The following is a 13,791-nucleotide window of genomic DNA, read 5'->3' on the forward strand; positions in this document are numbered from 1 at the left end:
CGTCAGTGTTGGCTATATAATTAATTCTAAAATGGTACTATGACTTCTAGGGTGGGATCTTGATATTCGAGACCAGGTTTTTGTCACATTTTCTAAGAGGTTCTGAGAAAATCCTAACTCTGGTTTTATCCCATTTACTGTAACATGAGTGAAGTTGCAGACGGCACTTAGTTCCATCACTATTCACTTAAGAGCCTCAGGTGGGCTGACTGAGAGTACAGGATTTACACGGTCACTAAATGACTGAACTTTCCCGAAAGCTTTCCCTATAGCTGAGGTTATCACAAAGTGAAGGCTCATCTGTGGAATTCTTTCAGCCTTCCTACCACCCCCTACTTCTCAACAGGGCCTTCATTCTATTGAACTCTGAACTTAAAAGACTGCATGCTTAAACGAATGTGGTCAGCGATGATCACAGAGAAAGACAGTTCTGGAGATTTGTATTCTCAGTGTGCAGCTGAGGTCTCCTGATGCCTAGTATCAGGATTGGTATACAGAAATACTTCACAAACTACAGAATATTGTCATGCAAAATGTAAGGTACTTGTTATCTTCTTTTTTGGGCAAGAGTGGAGAATGCTTTATAGAAGTACTTGGTTAAACTTAAATTTTAATTTATGAAGGTAAATTATAAGCATATCTTCTATCGAAGAATGTCTTAGTATAGCAAGAGCTCTACTGTACTGTTCATCCATCCACTCAGCTATTCGATCACCAGATATGTGTTGTGTGCCTGCTTCATGCCAGGCCCTGTGTCACACACTGGGAGTATAGCAGTAAGCAAGGTAAATACAATCCTTACTTTCACAGAGTTTATAGGTAGTTGGAGAGACAGCCAAGAGAATTTGGATTTCACTCCAATGACAGTGGAAGCTGTTGAAAGGTTTTAAGTAGGAGAATGATATATTTGAATTTTAGAAAGCCAGCCCTGGCTTTTATGTTGGAGAATAAATTGTAGTGGGACAAGATTGGAAACGTAAAGAGTAGTTAAGAGGCTATTGTTGTAACTGAATGACTGATTATGGTGACTTTGACTTGGTTGGTGGCAGTTGGGATTGAGAGAAACAGGACACTTTGAAACATACATAAGAAGATGAGGTCAGGAAGCCTTGTGGCTTATTGGACGTGTGCACAAGGGATAGGGACTTGTGGAGGGTGACTGAAGTGTCTGCCCCGGTACTTGGTTGGATGCACTGATGCCATTTCATGATCCTACGTCTGGGGTGTGGAAATAATCAATAGACTTACAAATATTGAATCTGAGGAACTAGAAAGACATCCAAGGAGAGAAATCCATTAGACAGTTGAAAATATAGACCTGGAGCAGGAGAGATGTGTAGTCTGATATATAAATTTTGAAGTCATCAGCATATAATAATGCAGTTGAGGCCATGCAAATAGGTCAGCTCTCCAGGGAGAGATGGTAGAAGGAAAACAGAAGAGCATTCTCTGGAATTTGTTTTGTGTAAACTTTGTATCAACAACAAAAGTCTAGGAGGAGGCATAAGAACCTGGGCTCCAGTCAGATAGCCCTGGGCTCCGCTACTTGCCAGCTGTAACCTCCACAGGTATCTTACTTCTAAGCCTCCGTGTCTTCCTCTGCAATGTGGCAAATCATATATATTGGGTTACTGGGAGAACTAACCGAAATAATAGATGTGGAAGGATGTAGAACAGTGTCTGACACTTAGCAAACACTCAAAAATATTGTTTTCACACCTTAGGTTGAAAAATCCTGTGATCAACTTTGTCATTATTATTTATTAATTATACATACTTTTAATAAAATCTGTCATTTCTCTAATATAAAAGCAGTTTCCCCAGGTCTTATAATTAATTTTTGATGCAAAAATGTTTTAAAAGTTGTGTCATAAAAGCTGAGAACTTTGGACATATTCTTATTTATAAATTACTCCTGTAAGAATTTTTTAAAACAATTTTGAAAATAGGAAATCAGATTTTATTAAGCTAAAACAAGTTCTTACCCAGAAGACTTAAAACTTCGTTTTGAGGGGCTGGCCCCGTGGCCGAGTGGTTAAGTTCGCGCGCTCCGCTGCAGGCGGCCCAGTGTTTCGTCAGTTCGAATCCTGGGCGCGGACATGGCACTGCTCATCAGACCACGCTGAGGCAGCGTCCCACATGCCACAACTAGAAGAACCCACAACGAAGAATACACAACTATGTACCGGGGGGCTTTGGGGAGAAAAAGGAAAAAATAAAATCTTAAAAAAAAAAAAAAAAAAACTTCGTTTTGAAATGGATTGGGAAGATTGCCACATGAAGACAGTAGCTGAAGTTTTCATTCCATATGTGTGACTGTGTGGTTAGTCTCTAATATAATATGTGACATATAAGATCATTCTGCCAACTGAATAAAATGTTAAAAATGAACCTCTTTCTCACCTTTTCAGTCGTTTCTTATTTTGCAGAAAAAAGAGCTCTAGATCCTTGATTTTTCTTGATTTAATGGATACCCATTTATGTGTGATGTTACATGTTACCCATTTTTTTTAAATTAACCAAAAATAATTTCTGTGGTAACGTCTTAAAGTCATCTGTAATTAATAAAAACAATCTTATTGACAATAAAATATTGAAATACCATGTGCTCCTCTTGACCATCATCATCTCATTACCATCCTGTGTCCCTTTGTGTTTTGCATTGTTGTTCCTTTTGCATGGAAGATCATCTGCTATGGATTGCCATGAGTTGAATGAGGATGGAGAGCTGTGGCTGGTTTATGAAGGGTTAAAACAAGCCAACAGGTTATATTTGTCTCCTCACAATGGAATGTTATTAATTTGTTGTTTTTCTTACTAACAGTGGCGTCCTGACTTTAACTTCTGTATTTCTTGTACTTTAATTGTCTTCCTGGGTAAATTTCAGTAAAACTTAGAACATTCAACCAAAAACATTCTTAAAAACCTTCTCCACTAAGGGATGCTATTAAAGTTGAAATGGATTGATGGTGAATATAAGAGTTGCGGCCCATAAGTGAAGGATGCTCCTAGAGTTCTCTTCAGACGCTAAAAATTTGTGAATATCTCACTAGGAGTTGGAAGAAAGCCAAAACCTTTGAACTAGAGCCCAAACTACTGTTGGAGAGATTAATCCCGATTACTTGGCAGCTGCTTGTTTGGAATGATGATCAATCTAAAGGATACATGTGCCTGTGGCAGTGTGGCTACATTCTTACATATGATTATCATGCTGCCTAACAGCAGTATTAAGTACATGGTTTGGCATTCTGTGTGGTTATCATGAAATTCAAATTTATGAAACAGCAAATCAGGAGGGGTTCCTGCATTGCTGCAGTTCAAAATAATTCCCCAAACTCAGTATGTTAAATCTGTTTAGGAGACAGCAGACAAAACTGAAACAGCGACACCTTTCCAGCACAGACACTCTTCTGCTCTAGTGATATTTGTATCTTAAAAATCTCATAAAAATACCATTTTACTGATTAAATTTTATAAACAGTATACTATTCATTCAGGGGGCTTCTGCTTATTCTGCTTTGTTTGTTCTAATCATAAATCATTGTCATTAACTTTGTGGTGTTATTGGTTCAAATCCTTTTGAAATTTTATAATCACTAAAATATTTTTAGTCTGCTGCTAACAGTTTGCTTGCAATGGCATCGTAAGTTTTGCCCAGCAGTTGGTAACCAAAGGGATTAGAATAAAAGAGTGTCTTTTCTTTCTTCATATTGGTTAATTCCTACCCATAACGTTGTTTGTGTTTGGAAGAGGGGTGAATGTAGAAGTCAGGGTGTGTGGTAAAGGGAGGATGCTATTTCTCTGTATTCTCACTGCCAGTGGCCAGCCTGCTTGGGGACGCAGCTGACTTGTATGTTTGCTCAGAGAACCAGTAACCACTTTGTTGGTCCTATTAATATTTATGTTCTAAAAACATGTCTTGTTAGGATTCTGTTACTAATATGGAAATTTATAGGGAGAGAAAAGATGACAAATTTAGAAAATATATATATGAAATTCCAGAACTGTCTATCTGCTTTGGGTAAATCTGTGTATATTTCAGAGTACCACTCCAACCTTTCTGTCCTTCAGAGATAAGAGTAGAAAGTAAAAATGGGCCCTGGTCACACCCTCTGCCTGAAATTGTTAACACTGAAATTCTTGAAGGCATATTTAACTGGATGGGGAGTTTGTAACCTAGCCCTCTATTGTGCAGAGTTATTTTGCAGGAAAGGTCCTGTCTTTGCCAACTTAAATGCTAGTTTGTAAATGTGGTAAGCCAGGTTAAAGCTATGTCTTTTAATTGATTATTTTAGTCACCATTTCCTATGAACCTTTCAAAAGAGCTAAAATGCTCCTGTTTCTCAGGGCCTTTGAGAACTTTGTATTTGTAGCAGGAATTCAGAAAGACACAAATATGAGAGCATTCATTTCTGGCCTTTGTTTGAATTTCTTGACTTTAATCAAGTCAGAAGTTACACAGACACTAAAGAGCACCCACTTTTCCTGCCCTTGCAAGTGAGCACGAAGCCTTGCACCCACCAGGCAGGGACTCTAGGGTCATCTCCGTTTCCTACCTGTGTGGCTTCTCCACAGGCTCCTGGAATCCCAGCTCCAGTCGCAGAAGAGGAGCCATGAGAATGAGGCTGAAGCCCTCCGCGGGGAGATCCAGAGCCTGAAGGAGGAGAACAACCGGCAGCAGCAGCTGCTGGCCCAGAACCTGCAGCTGCCCCCAGAGGCCCGCATCGAGGCCAGCCTGCAGCATGAGATCACCCGGCTGACCAACGAAAACTTGGTAAGAGGAGGTGCCTGGGCCCACACACTCAGCCAGAAGCGCCTGGCCCTGCAGGACGGTCCTAGTTTCTTTCTTTTTAAAGATTTTATTTTTTTTTCCTTTTTCTCCCCAAAGCCCCCCGGTACATAGAGTTGTATATTCTTCATTGTGGGTCCTTCTAGTTGTGGCATGTGGGACGCTGCCTCAGCGTGGTTTGATGAGCAGTGCCATGTCCGCGCCCACGATACGAACCAATGAAACACTGGGCTGCCTGCAGCCGAGGGCGCGAACTTATCCACTCGGCCACAGGGCCAGCCCCAGTCCTAGTTTCTTTTTGATTAAACCCATCTTTCATGGCTGGAAAACTCACTGCTCTCACTTTAGCAGAGACAGAGTAAGGAAAATGACTGGTGGTGGAAGTGGTGGTGTGCGCACGTTGTTCTCACAGAGGGCTCTGGCACGTCTGAGCATTCTCAGACCTAACCTGGAGAGTCTAGAAGGTATCACCTGACTGTGTGCTGGGCTTTGGACGTCCTTGAGAACTCGGGTGACCTGCTTCCTCCACTTCAGCTGCTGATTCTCTGCCATTTGAGGAGGTTTATTATGTGGTTGTCACAACAGAGACTGGGGGCAAGCTTTGTTCACCTTTGCTCCCTAAGCAGCCGCTGAGGCTATCCCAGCCTCCATCTCCAGCAGACAAGTGGGGTTAGCATTACGGTCAGGGCAGGTGGTTGCCAGAGCCAGTCGGGGCTCTAGTTGACACTGGATGGAGCTCCCAGGTCAGGGAGGAAGAACCTCAAGATTCAAGATTATACGTTTTTGATTCTTTTTGATAGAATTTGTGCAGTGAATGAGAAGGTTTTTTTTTCCCTTCCCAGATTCTGAAGGCTGGCAGAGAGTCCAAGTTTTTTCTTTTTCTTTTACTTTTTTCCTCTTTTTTCTTTTTTTTTTTGCAGAAAATATTTCTTCCTCAGTCACAAAATAACTTTTATTACAGACTTACAGATTTTTTGGGGTTGGGCTTGTTTTTTGGGATTTTTTTGCTGAGGAATACTCGCCCTGACCTGACATCTGTTGCCAGCCTTCCTCCTTTTTTGTATGTGAGCCACCACCACAGCATAGCCACTGACAGACGAGTGGTGTAGGTCTCTGCCCGGGAACCAAACCCAGGCCACTGAAGCAGAGTGTGCCAGACTTAACCACTAGGCAACCAGGGCAGACCCTTACAGATTTTTTTAATCTACTTAAGTTTGATAAATATATTTATTAAATTAAGTGATTGAAAAGTTATAATTCCACATTTCTATGTAAAATCTATATTGTAGTGTCAGCCTGGTTTTGAGAAAACCTGTTTAGGATTGGTGGTGATTTGCCCTTTTTTGTTTCAATTCAGGGTTTTAATGACCTATAATAAAATAGTTTGAATTTTCATTGAAGATTTAACGAGCCGAATTATCCCTTCATTACTCCATTAGTGATCATTTACATTACAAATAGTTTTCTAGTGTCATCTGTTCAACCATGTTTTATATTAATTAGAGGCAAACCTAAAAGCATTCTTTTCACAGTCTGTCTGTCCCTCTGAGGACGGCTTGCTGAGTGAGGCTCCGTTATGGGAGTGGAAGAGGGTGAGAGCAAGTGTTTCCAAAGTGACTGAAATATCACTAATTTGTGGGGGAAAATTTTCTGATTCATGGAATATTTTTGAAATGTTTTATTGCTCTCAAGTATATTGTTGCTTAAATTAAACTAACCATGCTTTAATGCCGGCAAATTGATAAATATCCTGAATAATATAATAACAATTGGTCAGCATATAAATTCTGTGCTTATCAATGATTGTCTTAAAATACAAGGTGAAACCATGAAATCAAGATGCTTTTGGGTGGCAGATTCCCAGAGTTTTTTCACTAAGTTGATTAAGATTTCCCTTGCAACCTTGATTGCAGTATTAATTTTCTTGGCAGTTTTTCATAGCTAATCAAAGATAGACTAAGCCCCCAAAGGTAGAGTCTAGTTAATGAGTTTGTCTGAGTTTTAGGAAAGCCCTTCGTAGGTCAGCTGCTTCTCCTGCTTCACTGACTACTAATTCAGGAGAATGGATTCAAACTTAAGCACAGGGAATGATGCGCTTGTTCAAAATCATTATAGTTTCTTAATCTCAATGTGCATTTCTTTAGGAAACACTTAAGCAGGATATTAAAGCAGCAGTGGACCTAGGCTTGGTGTTCTTGGAAACTCTACCTGCCTAACCCCCCCAACACCTACCCCCAACCCAAAGACAAAGACAGTTTTCTCCCTCAGCTAATGAACGTGCTTCCCAGGCCTCCCCCATGCTGCCTTTCAGGGAAGGAAGGCACACGGCTTCTCACCAGCCCTTCTACCTTCAAACAAGATTGCCAACACTGCTGTTGTTCACGCTTTCATTTTATTTGCCTGCCTCCCTCTTGCTGCTGCTGGCAGCAAAAAAGTGCAACAGCTTGTGAGCAGGTCTAAGGAGTAAACAGCAGCCTTATCTGTGGAATACGGACCAGCGCTCTGTTCACCTGCTAAATGATAGCACCCTCGCCATAGCCTGTTTCCTCTGAGCATGTGAAAATATATGTATATAGATAGTTAGAATCATCTATACTAGGAAGATCAGAGGGCAATGGCAGATGACAGATCAGAGCATTTTGAGCAGAGACAGTTTCATTGTGTTTTAAAATATTTTTAAATTGATTTTGCTGAGAGGTAGCATTCCTCTCAAAGACTCAGAAAAAAAACAAATGTCCATTGTGCCTGTTTTTTCAGTATTTTGAGGAATTATATGCAGATGACCCTAAGAAGTATCAGTCATATCGGATTTCACTGTACAAACGGATGATTGTATGTAAACTCAGAGTGCTTTTCTGTCGCTACTTCTGGCCCTCTGTAACTGAAGAGCACACTCCTGCCCGCCCCTCCCCAGGAAGTCTCTTTGGTGAAACCTGTTTCTCCCCACAGCTGTGTTTAGCCCGTGGTGTCACCTCTCTCAGTGTCCTGCGTCTGTTGTCACGTTTGGTTTGTTATTAACGCTAGGCTTACAGTGTGATGGAAGCAAAATGTGATTTGAAAGATAAAGTGAAATCCAAGAAGCAGAACTGAACACATTGAGATGTCAGCAACTGTTCCCTTGGAATCACAGCTCCAGTATCTCAGTCAGCCCTGTCTAAGCTGGAGAATGAGTGAATATTTGTATTTGTAAACACTTCTTCCCCATAACCTGAATAACAACCACAGATATCACTGATTCATTTCCATTCTAAGTTTCAAGGATGTTATCGTCCAGTGTCTTCTTAATTATCGATCTTTTAACTATGCCTGTCATTGAGAGAACTCTTGACTAAATAGAGAGCCAGTCATCACAAACCTTTTTACCCCCTCCCCTTGGATGTGCTTCTTTTTTCTCTTTTTGCAGAAAGCATTTGGAATTACCTTCTTTTTTTCTCTATAAGCAAAATTATATCACTTGCGAGATTTTATGGGTGTGTTTTGCCGCCTGCCACCTGGTCCTAGGTCAGTAGACCGCTGTTTATCCTGTTCTCTGTGGTTATTTTTTCAAGTTATCTTTTAATTCCCCAAACTTCTTAACTTTGCTTAGGTTACAGAACTAATTTTAGCTTCTCCAAAGGGTGGGTGTCGTAGAGACAGCGCTTCACACACGTGGGTGTCGGTCAGAAACTCCTACCCAAGTTCAACCAGCCTTGAAACTTCCCTCAGAGCTTTTTGTGTGTTCATAAAAATTTATTTTGCCCATTCCCTTTTAAAAGAAAACCTTCCACTGGAATAGCATGCATTTTATGAGCATTTAATTGTTTTACCCACATGGAGCTTACTGGCAAAGGCTCCCCAATTAAGCCTGCTGTCCATCACGCTGTAATGGATTTTACCGCATTGTATATATTTAACATTTGGCTTTTATTGTAGCTGCGTTTCCCACGCCTGCCAGTTTTAGCCAGATGGTGGCTCCACCAACGAGCTTTTATGTAAAACTAACTGCTGTTTTTGTGATTTTGTGTCTGCTTTCCTTCTGTGCATTTTAGAAGGCCTATTTTGATCTTTCTGTTATATTTCTCATTTTGATCTTTAGGATTTGATGGAACAACTTGAAAAACAAGATAAGACTGTCCGGAAACTGAAAAAACAACTGAAAGTATTTGCCAAAAAAATTGGTGAACTAGAAGGTATTTAAACATGTTTTTACACCAATTGCTGAATCTTGATTTTGTATTACTATACTAGTGGCCTAATAGGTTTGCATGCAAATATTAGGGATGATAACAAAAATGACTTTTAGAAACCTGGTCTCTGTGGAGTGGAAATTTCCACTGCAAGGTTGGGGAAAATGTTCTTTTCATGGTAGTAATAATTTACAAAGGGAGAGAATTCATTCAGCAAACATCTAATGACTGTCTTCTATATGTCAGGCACTGTGCTAGGCGGTATAGCATAGAGGTTAAGAGCATAGATTCTGGAGCCAAGTTTCTTGGGTTCAAATCTTGAGTCTTCTACTACTAGTCATCTGATACTGGGCAAGTTACTGAACCTCTCCATGCCTCAGTTTTTGTACCTGTTAAGTGGAAATGATAATGTTGTTTACCTGACATGGTTTGTAAAGATTAAGTGAGTTAATATGTGCCATGTATTTAGTATAGTTCCTGACACATAGTAGATGCAATACACAACTTAGTTATTATTATTGTTGTTGTTTTTATTATTAAGATGAGTAAGATAAAGTCTGTGTCCTCAAAGAACGTACCATGTAATGGAGAAAAAAAGAGGTAAATAAGAAAAAATGAATTATGATTATAAAGAAATAAGATTTTTTAAAACATCTCGTGAGTTTTATATGGTGATGATGGGAAAACACCTTGAGAAATAACCAGATATCAGTTGTTGTGTACAAATGAATCTTGCCTTGTGGATTAGTGTCTTTGTTCCTTCAGTAAGTATTTATTTAGGTGCCAGGGATATAGCAGTGACCAGGGCTAAAGCCAGAATCTAGGCTTATTCCAACCAATGCTCTCGTCGTTCAAGAGATTAGAGACCCTTTGTGGAATTGCCTTCAGACCTATGCAAGCTATTGTCATTTTGACCAAAAATGATACTGTGCAGTCTGATTACCCATCTGTTCTCTCAGTGTCACTCTGCATAATTTTTACTTGGCTCAGAGGGTGAAGATTCCCCATCACTGGGAATGTTCAAAAGAATCTACCATGATTAACTCTGATGTGGTTTTCAGTCCTCCAACATGCCAGGCCCGTCATCACTGTTCCTTCTCTTTGGTCCTCCTGCTTCTCTTGCTCAGCTCCTGCTCATCCTTTGAGAAGAGTCATATGTCACATCCTCAAGAGCAGCCTTTCCTGATCACTCAGACAGATCTGATGGCTCTGCCCTCTATGTACTGCAATTTGCCTCACATCTTTTGTAGTTTTCCCTGTCATATTTTCAGCAGGTTTTCTGTTTGAATTACTGGCTTCCTCAATGGACTGTGAGCTTCCCAAGCATGGGGACCACCTGTTATTTCCCTTTGTTTTCACAGCACCTAGCATAGTGTCTGACCTATCATAATCATCCCATAAATGTTTGTTGAATGAATAAATAAGTTTCAGAAATATTTAGAATAGCAACATGGATGCTTGCTTTGAAGACAGTAATATTCCCTTGGATGTGCAAATGCTAAAATATTTGTTTAGAAATCAGACAGATTACTTTGCAGTCATATTTATATATAATCCTTTAGCATTATGTGATTCATATATTACATTAAAATTTTGAGCCTCCAAATCACACACACATGGGCTATAATGTCTGTTGGCAGAACTTAAAAAATCTTTATTCAGAGAACCTTTCTGCACTTAACTCTGCACTAATTATATCATGAGGTGATAATTAGACAGTAAAGTATTGGCTTGAAAGAAACTGATTTTAAGGGTATTAACTTGTGAGATTATTTTTAAAACCCATAATGGTTCCTTTGCCATACGTTAGTAAATTTTGATAAATAGAAAAGTCACTTACTATTTTAAGCTTTTACTCAGCATTCTTTGATATGTATACTTTTAATTGAAAAAGTAAATTAGAATCTTTCAAGATATTAGCAATTTTAAGCCATTATCAATCATAAATCAAGTTCATCCGTTAAACTATCCTGCCAGCTATGTTCTTAAACTTTTAAGTAGCATTTGAGAAGGCAATTCATAGATTAAACAAAAAAGGCATTTTAATATTCTTAAGAAAAGTTATGTCTAAAGAATAAAATGAAATCGATTTATGTGACTTGGGTACTTGCTGAGTACAGTGTCCCCACCCCTTCCCAAAATTAGAGAATAAAGGGGACAAGCTCCTCCAACATTGTTCTCTTCCTGTCCCTTTATCCCCGCATTATACAGAAAATACTGGCAACCTTGTGAAACAAAGTACCTTATAATATCTAAAAGTTTTTTTTATATTTTTCTTTATTATGCTTAAATTCTTCTATCTTAAAATAGCAAGACTTGCCTCCTCCTATGGGCTGCACTTAATTAAGGAGACTCATTTAAAAGCCAATGAAGACTTTTCTTTTTAACTGCCACATATATAATTTTTAGCAGAAATTATGTAGTTAAATGGAGAGTGTTTCAAAATTTGATCTGCTTTGTGCTATATTTTAATCTAGGAGTGGGTGTTCCATCTCAATTTTCATTCTCAGGGAATTTAGACCTAAAAGAATTCTAGAAATCAGTTAATTATTTCATTGGAGAAAAAAAGCTGAAGCTCAGAAACCATAAGTGGCTTCAAAGGTCTCAGCCAGTTTGTGACCAAACTAGGACTAGAACCCAAGCCTTCTGAGGACTTCACTCCTTTGTCTCATATTTTCCAACAGAATCTCTCTACTTACAGGAATTTATTTGACTGTCTTGATTAAGCCTGAGATCAAGAACTTCCTGGTACTAAATTGATGAAAAATAAATTTTTTAAAAAACTTCCTTTCCCTTTCCAGGACAAAAGTTTCAGAAATATTTTTCCCTCAAGTACAAAGAATCTAGAAAATGGAAATAGAGCTTGCTTCAGATCTTTCTAGAAGGATGTCTGTATTATTAGATGGACCCTTGGACTGAATGACCCCCAGAGTGTCTTGAGTCTTTGAAAACTGGGGTGGTATCTGGGCTTACACAAGGCTTGACATTTTATTTTAATTAGTAAATGATCTGCTGAATAAATCAAAGTTATATTGAGCTGACAGCTATATTTTATCTGTGAGTTTTTGTAGACTCAAATCTCTGGGGAGAATTCAAAAGCAGAAAGAAAGATTTTAATGAAAGTATGGCACATTTTGTCTGACATTTTTGTTCAGAACCAAAAATATCTTAGCTAGAGATTTTGCAAAAGGAAAGTGAAGCTTTCTTTTAAAACATAAAACTCTTATTAAAAATATTCACCATATTTCATAAATTCTCAGGTGCACACTTTTTCACATTTTAGCATCTCTGAAATTAGGATGTGTCTTACAGCGCTGATGGGTTGTAGCTTAATTGGCAGTGATCATCCTTCACTATTATATGAAATAATGGTCTATCTCTCCATCAATGGCACCTTAGATATGATGAGATCAGTAGGTTTAAAACATTCTCTTTGGATTATATGGAGTCCAAATATGTACATTTATTGATAAACTTAGGTGTTGAATCTATTTCCTCCCAGTTTCCCCTCTTAGGATTGTTTCTGTGGCTTAAAGCGACTAGTAACATAGATGGCAGGGATTTTCTTATTTTGTATTTTATACGCAGCATGTACATGAGCTGGGACGGCCACTGTGTGCTGATTCCGAGGTCCTCATGGTGTTGTATTTAAACTGACTCCAGAAATAATTTACGTAAGACTCAAGAGTCTGAATCTCCTGTCTCTTGTATAGAGGCGTACCTTTTGTGTCTGCATCGTGCAGATGAAACACTAGCAGCCTCAACTCTGATCTGTCCATTCACAATGTGATCACTCGTTAGGTATCATAGTGTTGGTGGACGGTGGTGAGTTTCAGCGCTGATAGTCCCGGGGTGTGATGCTGCAGCGGGAGGCGGACGGGCTGTCACCAGGCTCTCTGCCACATAAGCAAGGGCACTGGCAGGTATTGGTGTTCTCTGTGATAACCTCGTCCTGTGGAACTGGCTTCCCAGAACTAACACAGGAAATTGCCCAGAGTGACAGGAGAAGCACTTCTGATACCTTGTGGAGTCGGCAACAGTAAACTTTCTAATGCATCTGATCTGCATTTTGTTTGTTTGAGTACAATCTCTGAAGGCAAACTTAATCCATGCCTACATAGATTTCTTACCTGCCCCTCTTCCTGTAGATAAAAGAATTAAAAACCTGCTTACTAGCATATATCTCCACAAATACCATCATAATCGTGTGTTCCCTTCCCTTCCCTTGCATTTCCCATTCAATTCTCAATTTTGAGATGAAATTAGAAACTTTTTTTCACCCTTAGCATAACTTTTCTCTAGCAGCTTCCATTGACAGTCGTAACCGTTTTTGACATCTGAAAGGGTTGTTAACCAGTGGTTGTGCTTCAACGCTTGCATCTTCATGGTAGGACTTTGGGCACTTTACTAAAAACAAAGAAACAAAAGACAGTAATATTTAGGAAATCATATTAAATAAAGGCTGTTTTATCTGCCCTTGATTTCTTTGGGGCTGAGGGCTGGCAGGGGAAAGTTAGGTCTTTGCCTTATTTGAAGCCTTTGTGAAAAATAAACATTTCACATGGACTTGTGTGAAGAAATCCTCTTCTACCAGCTATGTTGATGTGGTTTAAACTGATTGCAAGGATACATGTAAAAGAAATTGCTCTTTTTCTTTAATGACTAGATTCATAGAACTAAAGGTGAGGGATAATCTTTTGTACTCTTGCTGCCTCTTTGGAGAATATTGTTTTTTCCTTCTGAGAATTAAGGCCTAAATATCTTTAACCGTTTATGATTGGTTCTAATTAGTTAACTAAGAGGTTAAATCACTTACTTTGGGGACATTTAGTCTTA

The 13,791-nt window shown here is 39.1% G+C and overlaps 1 protein-coding gene across 5 annotated transcripts in view; it reads left to right on the plus strand.

Annotated features, from left to right (window-relative positions):
• Positions 1-13,791, plus strand: part of MYO5A (myosin VA) — a 187,589-nt gene that overhangs the window by 155,352 nt on the left and 18,446 nt on the right. For 2 of the 5 annotated variants that reach the window (XM_070271278.1, XM_070271297.1), the window contains exons 30-33: positions 2,686-2,766; positions 4,576-4,774; positions 7,547-7,621; positions 8,865-8,958. In XM_070271278.1, coding sequence (XP_070127379.1) covers positions 2,686-2,766; positions 4,576-4,774; positions 7,547-7,621; positions 8,865-8,958 — 449 coding nt within the window. The remainder of the gene's footprint in view (positions 1-2,685; positions 2,767-4,575; positions 4,775-7,546; positions 7,622-8,864; positions 8,959-13,791) is intronic. The other 3 variants (XM_023617284.2, XM_070271283.1, XM_070271288.1) reach the window with 3 other exon arrangements.

The sequence above is a fragment of the Equus caballus genome, chromosome 1 (genome assembly GCF_041296265.1).
Source record: "Equus caballus isolate H_3958 breed thoroughbred chromosome 1, TB-T2T, whole genome shotgun sequence".
Classification (NCBI taxonomy): domain Eukaryota; kingdom Metazoa; phylum Chordata; class Mammalia; order Perissodactyla; family Equidae; genus Equus; species Equus caballus.